This window comes from Pongo abelii, chromosome 16 (genome assembly GCF_028885655.2).
Source record: "Pongo abelii isolate AG06213 chromosome 16, NHGRI_mPonAbe1-v2.0_pri, whole genome shotgun sequence".
Lineage (NCBI taxonomy): Eukaryota > Metazoa > Chordata > Mammalia > Primates > Hominidae > Pongo > Pongo abelii.
Genome location: NC_072001.2, coordinates 66,635,049 through 66,650,763, shown reverse-complemented (window position 1 = coordinate 66,650,763; position 15,715 = coordinate 66,635,049). Strand labels below are relative to the sequence as shown.

Below are 15,715 nucleotides of genomic sequence, written 5' to 3'. Positions count from 1 at the left end.
GGCTGGGGTGGGACAGGGTGCTGCTTACCTGTCCACATGTTCTGCCTGGAACAAAATCCAGGGCCGCTGGGACTTCACCTATCATCTGTGCATGGCGCCCTGGTTCCTTCTGGGGGTGGGTTGGGCTGAGGGGGAACCTTCATCTTCCGTTTCTTCCTCACATTAATCTGTCCATCCACTGCTACCCCCATCCCTTACAATAACCAAACAAAGCAGGTGCAGATGCTTGAATTAACAAGAACGAAGTCTGGTAATAAAAAGCAAATTTATTACCCAAAACTAGGAAAGGGGGAAGTAGCCAGATTGCTATTTAAAGTAACTGCTTCAGTTTTTAGCGGGGAAAGCAATTTTTAGGGGTTTTAAAAGGGAAGACTTGATAAGGCAGGCATGCAAGAAATGGGCGGAGTATGATGTCTGTGTGTTTTGTTCTGGTGGCGACCTCGGATTGACATTATTTTAACAATGGTCAGGTTGTTAATTAGCCATTTTGAAGTAATTTTTGGAGGTTTGCAGCTGGGTCTCCAGGCTTGGTCTGTCTCAAGATTAGCCCCTGAAACTTCTAAGACATCACACAATTAAATAGTAGCATACAGTTAGATAAATGAAAAGGGAGCATATCTGGTGAGAAAGGGGAGGGACGTGGAGTCTACTTTAAGGCTAAGGAGAAAGACTTTTGAGTTGCCTCAAGGTTATATCTTGAAACCCAAGAGAATGGGAAAAAAAGTTTAAAATGCATGTCGAAGTTAAGCTGCGGGCTGCTTGCTTCTCTGATACCTGCTACTCAGCTTCCCTCCTCATTCAATCTGCTCCAGCCACTCTGATCTCCTTGCACATGAGCCATGCCTGTAGCCCGCGGCGTCTGCACTGACTGTTCCTCTGCCAGGAGTGTCTATGCCCCCTGGCTCACTTCATGCCTCAAATGTCATCTTCTCAGTGAGGCTTACATTGGTCAACCCTTTCTCAGAGGGTTCACCCCCCAATCTCTTGCCAGCAATCCCTAATAGCCCTTGTTACAGCCTGCACTTTTTTCCAAATACTTTCTACCTTTTTTTTTTTTTTTTTTTTTTGAGACAAGAGTCTCTGTCGCCCAGGCTGGAGTGCAGTGGCACGACCTCGGCTCACTGCAAGCTCCGTCTCCCTGGTTCACGCCATTCTCCTGCCTCAGCCTCCTGAGTAGCTGGGACTACAGGTGCCCACCACCACGCCCGGCTAGTTTTGTGTGTTTTTTTAGTAGCGACGGGGTCTCACCGTGTTAGCCACGATGGTCTCGATCTCCTGACCTCGTGATTTCGCCCATCTTGGCCTCCTAAAGTGCTGGGATTACAGGCGTTGAGCCACCTGGTATCTAAGAGGGCCCTTCTACCCTCTTATATACCAGGTACCTGTTGTCTCTTCCCCCACTAGAAGGTAAGCTTCATGAGAACAGAATTTGTCTTTTTCCTTGCTGTCTCCCTATTTGAGCAATGAATTAAGGAACCTGTGAGTAGGGATCAAGCTCCTCTTTCACACAGAAGAAACACCTGGCCTGGGATGGGTGAAGGGCTTTGTCGCAGCTGGCGCTGGGTGGAGCCAGAGTGTGAACAGCGCCCATCACAGTGCTCCTCGCCTCTTCCACCCACCCAGAATTCTCCCCAGTGACCCAGGAGCAGGCGGCTGCCGGGGGGCCGAGAGCCTTCACTAAATGTGACACATCAGTGACTACAACCCTGAAATTCAAATTGGAAGCCCAGGCTTGTGCTCATGTCCAGCAAATCCAACAGGTGAAAAATCTAGCTTGTCAGCTTATTATGGTTCCATTATCAAAAGCTTAGCCAGGGCTGCTGGTTTTGTTTTTAAATGTTTAGTTTGAGGCTTTTTTTTTTTCTTCCAAATCATTTCTTTTTCCCTTATGATATAAGAACAGTAGAAAATATGGGTAACTGCAGTTTATGTAAGCGTTCAACAATTGGGAGCGAATTTTCTACAATCGCTAGTGCGGTCACTGCGGGAACGCATCCGCCCCAGGAAAGGTGGGCGGGCAGACGCGCGTGCGGGCAAAACCGCAAGGAGGAGCGGCTCGGTGGCTCTTTCTGCCCCTGCGCTCCTGCTTCACCGAGATCACTGCCGGGGCCCCTGGAGGTGGCGGTCCCCAGGACACTCCGGGAGCCGGCCGGGTCTCGCTGGGTCGCTCCGCCCGGAAGCTCCCCAGACCCCTGCGCGCGGCAGCCCTGGCCCCCGTCACCCCCGCGCGCAAGGCGGCGAACTCCGAGTGGTCATGTCCTCCCCACCGAGGTGATTTCGATCCAACGGCGATCGGAGTCCCCGAGGACGGTGCAGGCGCCTCCCGCCTCCGTGGGGAGCGCGCAGGAGAAAGCCTGGGGTGGAAGCAAGAGGGGAAAGGTGGCGGTGTTGAGTAAGAACCAGCCGAGTGTTTTCCAAATATCCATTTAATCTTGCGTTTATCCTATGTATAAAATCGTAACGTGAGGTAGGCTTTCTTATCCCCACTGTGCAGACGGGGAAAATGAGGCTCAGAAGATGCGGTGGTGGTCTGAAGGTGGAAGAGCTGGGTTCGAAGCCAGGACGGTCTGGGGCTGGGCTCCTAACCCCGGGGGCCGCGGCGGGGCGGCGTCTAGCGCGGCAGCAGCTTGCCGAGGGCCGCGGCGGACGCGCGCGAGCGCGGGGGCTGGTCGGGCAGCATGGCGGCGCTGTGTTCTGCCCGCAGGGCCAGGCGCGGGCACGCGGCGCGCAGGCGGCGCAGGCCGGCCGCGCTCACGTTGCGGCAGAAGTCCACGTGCAATGTCTGCAGCGCGCGCCCGTCCGCCGCCACGGCAGCCAGCGTGCGGTTGGTGACGCGCGCGCAGTTCTCCAGGCGCAGTGAGCGCAGGCGTGGGCAGCAGCGCAGCAGGCGCGCCAGGCAGTCGTCGGTAACGTGGCCGCAGCCCGACAGCGTGACGGACGCCAGGTTGGGGCACCTGTGAGGAGAGTGCGGTGATCCGGGGCTCACTGGCTTGTTAAAGCCACCCAACCGCCCCGGGGGAGTGAGTGGACTCATTTACCGAGGAGGACTCGGGCCCTGCGAGGTGAAGACACTTGGCCGCGATGACACTGCAGGGTTCCAAGTCGGCTTTCTGGCCTGCCCATTTTCCCTGCTCTTTCTGCCCCTGCACCCCACCGTACCTTCATCTGCATGGGTTCTTGGCTCGTAGCCTTGGGAGCCCCTAGTGGAAAGCCCCGACCCCGGCCCAGCAGAGTCCTGGGGCGGCTGTGGACAGAGGGAATGCCGGTTCCAGGAGCCACAACCCTTGACTCTTTGTTTCGCTCTGGACGTGCTGCCTTGCAGGGGAGCGGTGCGTGGCGATTGCTCCAGTCTAGCTTCAAGCTGAGGCCCCTGAATGAGTGGGAAGAGGGATTTGTTTCCTTGGAGGTGGCCTAGTGACAGGCCCATTCCAACCCTCGAGGCGGTGGGGGCAACGCGTTAGCATTGAGTCCGGGTTCAGCTTAGTAGACTAGAGCTGTTACTGCATCCCCTGGGCCACCAGCCTGGAAAAGGGCAGGGTTCGGAGGCAGCTAGAGGCAAACCCTGAGCAGGTACAGTCACGGACACCCACCCAGGTCACTTGCCAGAAAGCTTGGGGGACCCTCTGCTGCAGCCTCACCAGTCCCTCCCAGCAAAAAAAAAAAAAAAAAAGATCTTGAGCCAAGTTAGACTTGGCTTATCGCCGTGTCAGTCACTCACAGATCCTTCGTTTCCTCTGCGTGGGGGGAATAATGTCTACCACTGGGGTGGTGAGGAGCCTGCAACGGGGCCTTCCACAGGCAGTCCTAACCCGCTTTCCCTGGAAACAAACGGGACCAGCCTGCTTCCAGTTTAGAAGGACAGACTAATGGGCCGGGGCCTTGGCTCCCCGCAGCCAGAGGGAGCTAGGGTCTGGGCTGGGGAAGCGTTTCCCTTTCCCTGCCAACCTCCCCCGCAGCTCCGTGACTGCCCCTGGCTGGGCCCACTCAGCTCCTTTGTGCCTGGGGTGGGAAGTAAGGAACTAAAATATGCTGGGTGCAGCCAGGTGTCACACTGAGCCCGGGCCTCCTTCAGGTTCATGTGCCTTCGTTAGTCACCCCGTCAATCTCTGCACCCCCAGTTTTGTACGTGAAGAAAGTGGCCCCGGGAGCTCAAGTGACTGACTGGTGACTTATTTGCTGTCAGACCCAGGACAGATGTCTGAACCTTGCTGGGCGTCACTTCCTCATTTGTCAAGTGTGGGAGGAATTGTTACCTTCAAGGTGGTTATAAGGATTAGGTGTTTAAGCCTCAAAGGTGTTGGGTGATCTTTTCCTCTAAGAATCTTTGGAATAATTCTGCTACAGGGAAAAAACAAAGAGCGGACTGTCCCCCTGCCCAGCCATCCTCAGCCATTCCTCCCGACCTGAGCTGAGTGCCAGAAGAACCAGATTCAGTAGACGTTCATCAGTACCTACTATGTGCCAGGTGCCACTGTGTCATTTAATCCTCTTACCCTGCCGGATAAGAAAAATTTAGCACATTTTATAGAAGAAGAAATGAGGTTGCAAGAGTTTAAGTATTTGAGCTGGGGTCACATGGTTGGACGAGCTGGGCGGCTCAGCAGAGTGCTGACAGTAAAGCCCTTTGCTCTGTATGTGACAGCAGGGCCCCTTGCTTGATCAGTACAGTGGCCTGGGAGGTCCACTTCACACCTTGCAGGTTTGGGGCATTAAGCTCTGTTCTCTTACAGTAAGAATGGAACAACTTCAGGACATGTTGTGCCATTCGCCTCCCCCCAACCCCCACCCATATCACTCTAGTCTAATTCCTGGGCCTTGTTAAGCCCATCAAAATAGCCTTGTCCAGTCGGGGCCCAGCCCCAAGTCCATCTTCTGTTTTCTTCCTACCAGCTCAAAAGAAAGGTGGGGTCACTATGCTGTTTCCCTCCACTGCTGTGATGCGGCCAGCAAATGGCAGCTCCGAACTTGGGTGGCAGTAAACTGGCTGAGTCTAGTTTTCCATGAACAGCCAGGCCCAGTTTGTTACATGATCAAGGGAGTGTTTCTCTCAAAGGCAGCACGGGACTGGCAGAAGTTCAGTGAGAGGCTGGTTGAATAGCTCCGTGTTCTTGCCTGGGCCGCTCTACCCATGAGGCTGGGACCATGGAGGGAGCCTAGCCTGGTGGTTCAGCGTCTATGTCTGTGTCTGGGGTGGGGGTTAGCAGATAAACACAAGATGTATTTGGGACATACTTATACTAAAATATTATTCACTGTTTATCTGAAATTCATATTTAACTGGGCAGCCTATGTATTTGCTAAAATCTGGCAACCCTAGACTGGAGAAATCATACCACCTCGTGGAGCATCAGTTTGCTAATTTGAAAAATTAGGCTAAGCCACCCTCCTTAGGAATACTGCGTAAATCAGTAATTCATCTACTCCTGGAGTCTGGTTTGGCTCAGCTGACCCGAGCACCCTGGCTCCTCCACCTCTGGCTCCCCACCCTCTCTTTCCTCCGCAGTTTCCCAGGCCTTGGGGGCTGCTTGCTAGGCCTAATGGAGGGGGAGCTGATTGCTGCATCTGGAAGTCTTTTCCCAGAGCCTGACCTTGAAAATCCAGGCCCAGCTGGACCCACCCAGCACTTAATGACTACCAGTAAGGAGGCCCCACTTCTTGGTGTTTGCATGAAGCAGCCCAGGACCTGTGAGGCTAAGAGGAGGATTAGCAATTGTTTCCCTCATGATTTTATTGTCTCCTGGGGACCCTGCTTTGGGCGGTCTGGATGTCTGCCTTGGGCCTAGTTTGAGGCGCCCCAAAGGTGGAGCCATCTTGGTCTCATTATTTGCTCTTCCCTGCCCCCCAAGAGGGAAGCCAGAGCTAGCGGGGCCAGCACTGCTCAGGAGGCAAGGTGGCCTACCTGTCGCACACCCGGAGGAGGAAATCATTGACCAGGCTCTCGTGCCGGCTGCAGATGCTTCTCTGGAAGGCACTCTTGAGCCAGTCCTCAATGCTGCACACCTGCACGCGGCTGGAGTGCCAGCAGATGGAGAGGCTGCGGAGTGCCGGGCCCAGGAGGAAGTTGTCCTTCTGGAGTTCAGTGAGGGAACGGAAGTGCAGCAGGGACCAGAGTGCGGGGTCCTCAAACACGTCGTGGAGCTGGGAGCAGGTCCTGGCAAGGCTCTTCCTGCTGTCCTTGTCTAGGAAGGAGAAGAGGTGCAGCAGGCACTCCCGGTTGAGCTGGGTTATGTGCATGGTGGGCAGTGGCCACATGTGAGTGCAGCTGCAGCCGGGGGACGGCTGACCTGCCTCCTCTCCTCCTCCCCTGCTTTGGGCCAGTGGACATATATGGTTGAGGAATGGTGTTTATTTTTGGCTAACAACTGGTGCTGAAGCTCTGCGGAGGGGTGAGGGAAGAAAAGCCAGGACCCAGACATATGTGCGGCAGTCTGTGGTTCGGCTTAGGTTCAGAGGGATTGGAGGTCCTGGCAGAAAAGGAGCCTATTGAAGTTACTTTCCTTAAAAGGGATTTTTTTTCCCTTTAGCTGACAATGGTGTTTAGCAGTGAGCACTTTTGGCTTTTCTCAAGGCGTTTTCATTGGCGGTGGCCGCGGCCAGGCCAGCTCTGTCTGGCTTTGCAGTCTGTACTTATGGGGAAGGAGTCTAATTGTAAATGTTAACTGTTTTGATTTTCTAGTACATCAGTGTGAATCTTTTGCTCCACCCTTACTAGGAAGAAACCTGTTGCGTATGGAGAGCTAAGGGTGAAGTTGTGAGTTGTGAGCAGAGTCCATGGCTGCTGCCTCATTCCTGTTATTTTTGTGCCATAGAGTAATTGTCTCCAGGCTAGGCTGGTTGGCCTTCAAGTCCTGCTGCCTGCCACTAGGCAGGGGGATTTTCCTGGGCCTCCCCAACAGCTAGATTTTTACCCTGAGTTGTTTCATAAAAGATTTTACTGAAGTAGCTGCTTTCCAAAGTTGTGTGTCTGTTTTATGTTTTATTGGTGCTTTGTTGTTGTTGTTGTTGTTGTTTTTGTAGTTTTGGTCAAGCAGTACTGTCTGTGTTTTAAATTTAAATTTACTTGGCTTTACATTTTCTCACTGATAAGGCCTTGTACTATGTATAACCTGTATTTCCCAAAATGTCAGGATGGATGAGGTAGCTCTTAATGTGAAACTGCTTGAAACAATTTTAAGTTCAATATTTTAGTCCGTCTTTGCCTTTAAGTTGACCACACACCATCCGCTGTATGAGTGCCCTCTGTTCCCTCTTGGAGAAGCCAGTGGGCCACCCCTGCCCTCCCTGACTCAACTCTAGGCAAGGTGCCTGGAGGTACTATCCGTGAAGCTTCCCCTTCCTGAGTACCCGAGGCCTCACGATATGGCAGACCCTTTTCCTCATGCTGCTTCACTCCCAAACCCAGGACCCGACCTTAACTCCCTTGCTTTGAATCCCAGTCGTCGTTTTTTGGTTTGCTTGGGGGATGCTGATACGGTGCAGCTGTATAGGCCACAGTCTGCCTAGGCAATAGTGAGAAGAGAACGGTTTTTCCTCTGCCAGCCCAGGGACCACCACCTCAGTGGTTACTTCTGTTTGTTCTCCCATTTGGAATAAGAGGGAATGGGAATCCATGTGTTTTCCCATAGACTCAAATGAAGCAGCCTATGCTGAACCCACTTCTGGAACTAAGGTTTGGTCAGGGCTAGTGCAGCTTTGCCTTTAAAGGCAGAAGGCAGTCAAGCAAAGAAGAAAGTAGCCATTGTCAGTGGCTTTCCTGAGAAGCCAGCCTCAGCTGGTGCCCCTGTACCTCCATTACTCGACCATGCCAAGATAAAGTGCAGTGGGGGGTTCTCTTAAAAACAAACCAAGGAAGTCAAAAGGAAGCATTTCCCAAGGAAGGGGAGCAAGCTACTGCTGCTATTTCAAGCTCATCAATGTAGTGCTGAATTATAGCTGACACCCTAATTTAGGCTCTGTCTAGGTGTACTTCTCCACTTAAAATGGATGCTGCAAAACCACAGGTGGTGTTATTAGCCGCATTAGCTCCACTTTCCCTCCTCAATCCTCCTCAAACCAATGCTTTTCAGAGGGTTTGACCCTTAGGAATAGGTAGTTCTTTCCACTTCTTGCAAGGCCAGAGTGGTACTTGTGCCTTCCACTGAGTAAGAGTCACTGTGCTTCAGCGTGGCTTCCAAGTTGCACTACTGCAGCCCGGCTGGAATGGCAAAAGATTGGCAGGGAGAACATTTAGAGCCTTGCCCCTCTGCTGTTCCTTCAGGCTGTAGGAAGCATCCTAGACTACCAGGGCGGGGGGAATGTGCTCCTGCATGCTGCAGAGGGTCTGAGGCACAGCCCAGGAGGTGACGAAGCTCTGCCCCTTTGGCCTTGTCCGGAGCTATGCTGTTTGTTTGGCAGCAGTGACAGCAACCACGCAGCCTCTGACCAGCACAGCTGCCAAAAGAGAATGTGCCCTACAGAACAAGGATGCATAACAATTTGAGCTTCAGGCATCTGTGTCTTCAATTTTAGAAGACTGACAATAACAGGCAAAGGATGACTGTGGAAATCTGTCTGCAGGAGGCATGGGGGCAGGGAGGTAGTCTATAGGAACTTCCTGTAAGCAGGACGTTTAGTTAACAGCACTTATTTGCCTGTTTTACCTTAAAAGATATCCAATATCCTTTGCTCAGAGCCCCAAAACTGGTGCCTCAGGGTAGAGTCTAGCTCTAAAGGGGAAGGGAAGGGGCCTCATTTTTATAAGATCAGTAGTCACAAGAGACTGAGGGTGATTTCATTGGGCAAGGCTGAGTGGGACCTCAGGCACCTGACTGCAGGCACTAATCTCCGGGCCATCACTTTGCCTGTACAGGTCACTTCATCCTGGCCCAGGTACAGCAGCTCCAAATCGTGGGGATTCTGTAAGAGCTTGCTACCTGCTGACTGAGGAGGCCCACGAGTCGAGTAAGTACATCATCATTTATGTGGCTCTACTGAAAAAAGGTGTTCAGAAATAAGTCAAAAGGAAAGAGAACAGACTTTTAATGATACTTTTTAAAACAGTTCAGGTTGGTGAAGCAGAAAAGGGATGTGATTACAATTTAAATGAATCAGTCACTTGCACAATTAATCCTCTTGGCATCATACAAACTGGGTTTTAATGGCAAATGATGACATCACAGCATGACCAACGCTCATGGAAGGCAGCCTAGAGTCCATCACGCTCACACCTGAGGGGGAAGGCATTGCACCCACTGATGAGACGCAGAGACCTGGGACTACAGATGACACCACATGTCCACTCCTCCTTCCTCGCCTTCCTATGGCTACTCCTAGTCACCTGGGACCCAGGCCTTGGCTGCAGGAACAGACATTTTCCGTGGGCTTTTCCAGGGCCCAAGTGAAGAGGCCACTTCAGCAACAGAGGGTACACGAGAGAGTTTAGGGGCTGGTGGAGATTAAAGTGGGATAAGTGTATCTAAATAGACTTATGTACACTAAACCAATGAAGGAGAGGTTTGGCTTTAAGAAATAAATATGTCCCCAACCCCAGAAACCAAGCTGCTGAGTAGGTTCCACAGGCGAGATACACATTTAACACTCACCCCGGGCCAGTACACTTGACTGGTTTAATTCTAGTACATTTGTCATCACTATACACTGAGTAGAATACAGTGGATAAGCAAAGGTTTCTCCACCATGGAGAGAGATTTGTGTTGCCACAAACTGTTTCTATCACCCACCTGTGTGGGAGGACTTCTGAGAAAGTTTTCTTGTTCCAAGGAGCCATGTGACTCAGTGCGAGGCCCTGCTTCAGCAGAAGCTCTGAGCGAGAAGCCACATATATTGCTGGAGACAACATGGCACAAGGGAAAAGCCCTGAAGCGGACAAAAGATCAGCTTTCCAAATAGGTGTGGTAAGGCTACACAGTTAAAAATGAAAATACAAATAGGCACATTTACATCACTGGTGTTCAAGTACACAATTGAGATGGATCCAATCACTTTTCTAAAGAATCTTCATACCGTTCAAACGTTTCTGTTCAAGTAAAACCAACCAATAAAAACAAATTCAGAGAGAAGACGTGTTCATCTCTTAAGCCAACAGCATCACTTGTCTGAAGACCACTCTGCCCGACAGAGTAGTCCAACATGTTGCTAAAGTTCCATTTGGTATAAAAATACAGCTTTTTTTCACCATCAACTCTGCCCAGGCCTTTACTGTTTAACACCTGCCCATTCAGAGAGACTGAAGATGAAGTATCAATGTTAAGAGGTTACAGCTGTCTACCTTCTAAGCAAAAGAGCCTGGATTCATAGGAGATACTTTGCAAGATCAAAGGAGACTCACATTTCAGGTTGAATTAGATGTGATGTTAATGTGTGATACATCAGATCAGGTGGAGCTGTCATTTTTGTAGATCAGAACTCGTCAAATAGCAGAGTTTCATACAGTTTAACCTAATATAATTTAGCATTGTAAATTAATTTAAGCACACATCTCCCTATTATCTTTTAGGACTCGAAGTGGTAAGACCTAAACATGATGGCAAAGCTTTATTCTTTGGAGTGAAAATTTAGACCAGCACTGTCCTACGCCGTATGTGGGTGTTGAGCACTTGAAATGTGGCTAGTGTGACTGAAGGCACTGAGTTTCTAATTTAAATTTCAATCACATGTGGCTAGGGGCCATTGTACTGGATGATATAAGTTTACACATAATTGCAATTTGCTCCCTGTCATGTTAAAGTGTTCAGCAGATGTGTTCTGGGAAGATGTGGGATTTATCCAGTTAATGTTAAAATGGAAATGGAGCTACATCTGCTCCCACAACTTCAGATATCCAACCTGAGGGAAAGCCCCCAGACTGTTTTTACATCATAAACAAACAAACAAACAAAAAGGTCAAGATGTTTTTAATAGAACAGGCTGGGCGTGGTGGCTCATGCCTGTAATCCTAGCACCTTGGGAAGCCAAGGTGGGTGGATCACTTGAGCCCAGGAATGCAAGACCAGCCTGGGCAACATGGCGAAACCACATCTCTAGTAAAAATATTAAAAATTAGCTGGGTGTGGTGGTGCCAGCTACTTCGAGGCTGAAGTGGGAGGATAGCTTGAGCCTGGGAGGTTGAGGCTACAGTGAGCTGTGATCATGCCACTGCACTCCAGCCTGAGGGACAGAGTAAGACTCCATTAAAAAAAAAAAAAAAAATTTGCCAAAAAAGTCTCGTTGGCTTAACACAAGATACATGTTGTCCCTTGTGGAGAATTGGTAGGGTATGTCTACCAACCCCCACCCCCCAAACCAAAAAAAAAAAAAAACCAAAGCACTGCCTTAGAACACTTGTAGAAACCACAACTGCTTTCTTTAAATGGGATTCTGGTTCCAAATTTGAATCTGAGTTAAATCTATTTATTTTTTAAAAACAAAACTGGCTGGGTGTGATAGCTCATGCCTGTAATCCCAGCACTTTGGGAGGCTGAGGCAGGCGGATCACCTGAGGTCAGGAGGTTGAGACCATCCTAGCCAACATGGTAAACCCCCATCTTTACTAAAAAAAAAAAAAAAAAAAAAAAAAAAAATAGCCAGGTGTAGTGGTGGGCGCCTGTAATCCCAGCTACTCGGAGGCTGAGGCAGGAGAATTGCTACTCGGGAGGCTGAGGTTGCAGTGAGCTGAGATCGTGCCACTGCACTCCAGCCTGGGCAACAGAGAGAGACTCTTGTCTCCAAAAAACCCCAAAAAACAAAACGAAAACTCCACTTACTCAAACTGAGAATATTTTCAACTTGTCCTATCAGGATAGGCCGATGAGAAGTGTTAAAACCCAGAGCAGCGAAGATTCTAAATTTCCTCCTGTGGAAGCACACACCCCAGTGATAAACTGAAGTGCGGGTGATGATCCAAGTAAATCCCAGAGGTTCATACCTCAGACTTGGATGCCAAACACAAGCAGTAAGTCTAAAATGGACATGTCGTGACTTCCAGTGCTACAACTAAGGGGGAATGAGATACTGATTCAAAAAGGAGGCAGACGCCATGGCTTTACCTCACTGGTAACACCTATACCATGTCAGTGAGTCACAGCATTTTTTTTAAACATTACATGTATTTGGTCTTTACTCCCATCTTACCTCCCCGCAAACAAGTACACCCCAAAACCAAAAAAAAACAACAAACAGTAATTCTTGTATTTGCAGGAGAAGTACAACTGAACCAACAAATTTATTTAGTTAGTGCTGATAAACAGCAGCCTCGAGAGACAAGCAGTAATTACCTGGTCTACTTAATGATGCCTTTTGTTATATTTTACAGGCAAAAAGAATGATTCCTCAGCAGTCATTGTGAAATTTTGTGGGCCACAAGTATTGTGCACACATGATCCTTGATTTAGAGTCAACCTGATGTCCATTACAGCTGTGGAAAGGCAGCAGGCAGTTGTGTCGCTCTTCACAATAAGGAACATATCTTGCTTTCAGCATGTGAGAGGAACAAAAGCATTGATGTAAATGTGCCTCAAAGTGAGAACTGAAAACATTAACACAAAATAAAAAAGTCAAATAAGACTAAGTTCTTAAAACTACATATAAAAATTGAATTATTACAACTAAAGCAGCAAATCAAAACGTCTGCTGAGGTTTTCTGGTAGAACAACAACAAAATTAGTTGGTGCCCATGTTCAGTAAGTCACTACCATTGACAAAACTAAACCCAAAATAGGAAATTGAAAAGTGCATAATGAAATTAAATCTTGGATCAAGTATTTGTGGAAAACTGGAAATGTTTCTCTGGTATGGTTGGTGAATGATGATTTGGAGGAGGTATTAAAGTTTATCCGATCCAGCTTTGGCCTGGCGTTCCACGTAGAAAAGGATGTAGGCCTTCGCCTTCACCACAGTCTCCTCGTCAGTCAGTGTTACAGTACTGTCATTGAAGTGGAACCAGCGGCCTTCGTGAGTTGCGTATGCTGTGTAATGTCCAGAACCAACCCTGTAAAGGCAAAAGACCAAAGGAAAAAAGAACCTCAGAAATCACAAAAAGACCTGTACAACTATATAATGTTGGATTTAAATTTTAGTAAGAATACATCCTAGACTTTTGATTTAAGATGCTCGCTAAATTCATGTTTTTACCTTCCTCCAAACTGACCAGAAATCGAGGGTTTGCTAGAACACAAAGCAGATGGCCCTGGACTAATGGAGAAAACAGAGATGAGGAACTCTCAACCTAACAAGCACAGGTCAAGGCCTACGGAAACATGGAAAACTAGGTACCAGGTTTTCCCATCAGAATCTTAGGAAGAAAATAAGCTTAACAAAGAAGGGCACCCTCCTCTGACACCATGGCCATCGGGGGCTCTCCCCTGTCAGCATGACCCACTCACACACAGAACCCTGGAGTCAGTCCTCCAAGTCAGACAGAAGGCCTGCAGGTAGAACAGACCTTTGTAGGTGCCAGGAAAACCCTATTTAAATAATAAAGATCCATCCCATCATTTACTATGATTCCAAATAAACCACCAAAACCAAATTTTAAAAATAAGCCTTTTGCACGCCTACAAAATCACATTTTTGAGGGGAAAGAAATACCAGGAAGAGCAAGTAAGGCAATCAACCCTGAGGAATTGAATGCAGAAAACCTAAGAGAACTTTACATTTTTAAATTAGTGCTAATAGTTTCAAAAAGATAGTGCAATCATAAAACAAGAATAGGCTGTTATGAAAAAGTTGTCAGAAAAATGTGACTGATTTAATATAAATATTTTATGGAGGAGCTAATCTTTTATTTGGATACAGATGAAACCCAAATTGGTGATTTGGAAAAGTAGGCCATGGCAGTCTTTAGAAACAGAGACAGAAATCATTACAGTATTTAAGACATGTGGAAGAGAGATCCAGGAAATTCACTATGTATATAATAGGGGTACAGAGAACAAATGGTTTCAGATCTACAGTATAAAGAATTTTATGAGCTGAAGGCACCAAATTAAAAGTGTCCCTACCAACTACCAAGCAGGAATACACTCCAAGGAGAAAAAAGCTAGGTGCCTGTAAAGTAGTGAGAATCAGACTTGTCATTTATAACACTATGTGAGTGTAGACGTTACTTTATCTCACAGCTCTGCAGGAAAAGGATTTTCAACATGGATAGTCGTCTGCTCACATATAGTAGTCTTAAGTTTGAAGGTAAAATAGCCACTGTCAAACCAAAAACCAGAAGGTTAGACCCCTAATACAAACTTTCAGGGGAAAAAATTAATGTTTTTTAGCAAGACTTAAAATGAGTCTTTAAAGTAGATGACATGGAGTAAGTTATTCCAAGTAATTTCCCCTTTTGCCCCATTTAAATTTCAATTGGTAAACGAATAAGCAACTTTGGAGTTTGTGGACAAATAAGACTGGGTCCTAAATACTGGGTTCAAATGAACCATTCTTCATTTCACTTTTATTTACCTTCCCTTAAGCCTTCACAACATCATCTCAGGAGTACTCTTCCGCACCAAAACTGAAGGAAATTTCACCTACTTTATCTGAATCCATTTTTTAGGGAGAACTATCAAGAGTGGCACAAAACTGCAGGTCACTGGGCTGGCCACCAGGTATTCCCACCCACCAGAAGCTGGCTGTTGTACTCACCCGGAACCATGGTGCACCACCACAGCGGCGAGGTCATACAGGCAGCTCTCCGGGCCACTGTTCTCAGGCTACAGAACAAGGAAGAAGGCACAGTGGTCAATGACATCGGTATCTTGATGACCTCTACCCTCTCCATGTGATGACAATCTTACCGAAGAGCCATTTTTTCACCATGCTAAAAAGGTAACCACCTTACCTCTAGTAAGTAGCATTTCATGTCTAGGCCTCTCAGTGGAAATTCTACATATGTATCAACTTTATTTCTTAAATATGCTGTCCAGTGAAATCTTTTCAAATGTAAGCATAGCACCTGGAGGACAGAGATGAGGTCAAAGATTGTGAACACCTAACTTACCTTTCAGTCAAAGTTTGATACTACTATCAGTTCAGTAAATAACATTTTAGCTGCCCTATCAATCATTCTTCCTCGCATACCTTATGCATTCATTCTGTAAAGGGTTCAGCTTTTACTGAAAACCCTAGAGACAAATACAGAACAGTTCACATAGTGTAAAGTTATAGACATGGTCTTAGCAGTCAAGCATTTTCCCCTTGAAACTGCTTCGTAACTCAAAATTCAACACTCACCTTGGGTAGTTTTTGAATCCAAAACTTTTTTGTGGACTTTTGTTTCTTTTTGCATTTATGGCACATATATAACTCTGTCTCATCAAGTTCTTCTAAGTCGGTAAAACTGCGAAGACAATCTAAACAAATAGATTTTGGCAGCATTAAAACAAGATGCCTTTTATAGAGGCAATGTACTGTAGAAAAAAGACCCAGGTTTAAAATCTCAGCTTTATTAGCTATACGACCTTAGAAAAGTTAACCTTTCTCAGTTGCGAACTGGAGACAAAAAATAATACCTACTTTGAAGAACTATTGTAAGGAAGAGAAATAACATGTGTAGAGCACCTGGCATCATGCCTGACATCTGGTGATGATCAATTGTGTTGGTTTTACTATTAATGAAAATTCATCTGGATAATTCTGATAAAATGGTTTCCTGATAAATTTAAAGTTTCAATTGTAGTTTTCTGTCAGTATGTTATACAGGACAAAGCTCCAAACTTATTAAAAAAAGTCAAATTTAGATCATTTAAAA

At 47.5% G+C, this 15,715-nt stretch overlaps 3 protein-coding genes across 13 annotated transcripts in view; 1 reads left to right on the top strand and 2 right to left on the bottom strand.

Moving 5' to 3' along the window:
• Window positions 1-14,762, top strand: part of HERC1 (HECT and RLD domain containing E3 ubiquitin protein ligase family member 1) — a 247,610-nt gene extending 232,848 nt beyond the window's left edge. The window contains exons 79-80 of one of the 2 annotated variants that reach the window (XR_010137477.1): window positions 8,849-8,940; window positions 14,522-14,762. The gene's annotated coding sequence lies outside the window, so the exon portion shown is untranslated. Of the gene's footprint in view, window positions 1-8,848; window positions 8,941-9,759; window positions 11,696-14,521 lie in introns of those variants that run through there. The other variant, XR_008514122.2, reaches the window with a different exon arrangement.
• On the bottom strand, window positions 163-8,853 carry FBXL22 (F-box and leucine rich repeat protein 22). Of its 2 annotated transcripts, none has more exons than XM_009249895.3 (2): window positions 5,900-8,853; window positions 163-2,354 (listed from the first exon to the last, which is right to left on the bottom strand). In XM_009249895.3, exons 1-2 carry the CDS (start codon window positions 6,250-6,252, stop codon window positions 1,979-1,981), a joined length of 729 nt encoding a protein of 242 aa, XP_009248170.3. In that variant the 5' UTR covers window positions 6,253-8,853; the 3' UTR covers window positions 163-1,978. The 2 variants fall into 2 exon arrangements, with proteins under 2 accessions (XP_009248170.3, XP_054388745.1); XM_054532770.1 differs by lacking the exon at window positions 163-2,354 and adding an exon at window positions 2,612-2,954.
• Window positions 12,160-15,715, bottom strand: part of USP3 (ubiquitin specific peptidase 3) — an 89,990-nt gene continuing 86,434 nt past the window's right edge. For all 9 annotated transcript variants that reach the window (XM_002825532.6, XM_024232968.3, XM_024232967.3 and 6 more), the window contains 4 exons: window positions 15,199-15,317; window positions 14,807-14,920; window positions 14,611-14,678; window positions 12,160-12,964 (listed from right to left, as the gene is read on the bottom strand). In XM_002825532.6, coding sequence (XP_002825578.1) covers window positions 12,799-12,964; window positions 14,611-14,678; window positions 14,807-14,920; window positions 15,199-15,317 — 467 coding nt within the window. In that variant the 3' untranslated portion in view covers window positions 12,160-12,798. The remainder of the gene's footprint in view (window positions 12,965-14,610; window positions 14,679-14,806; window positions 14,921-15,198; window positions 15,318-15,715) is intronic.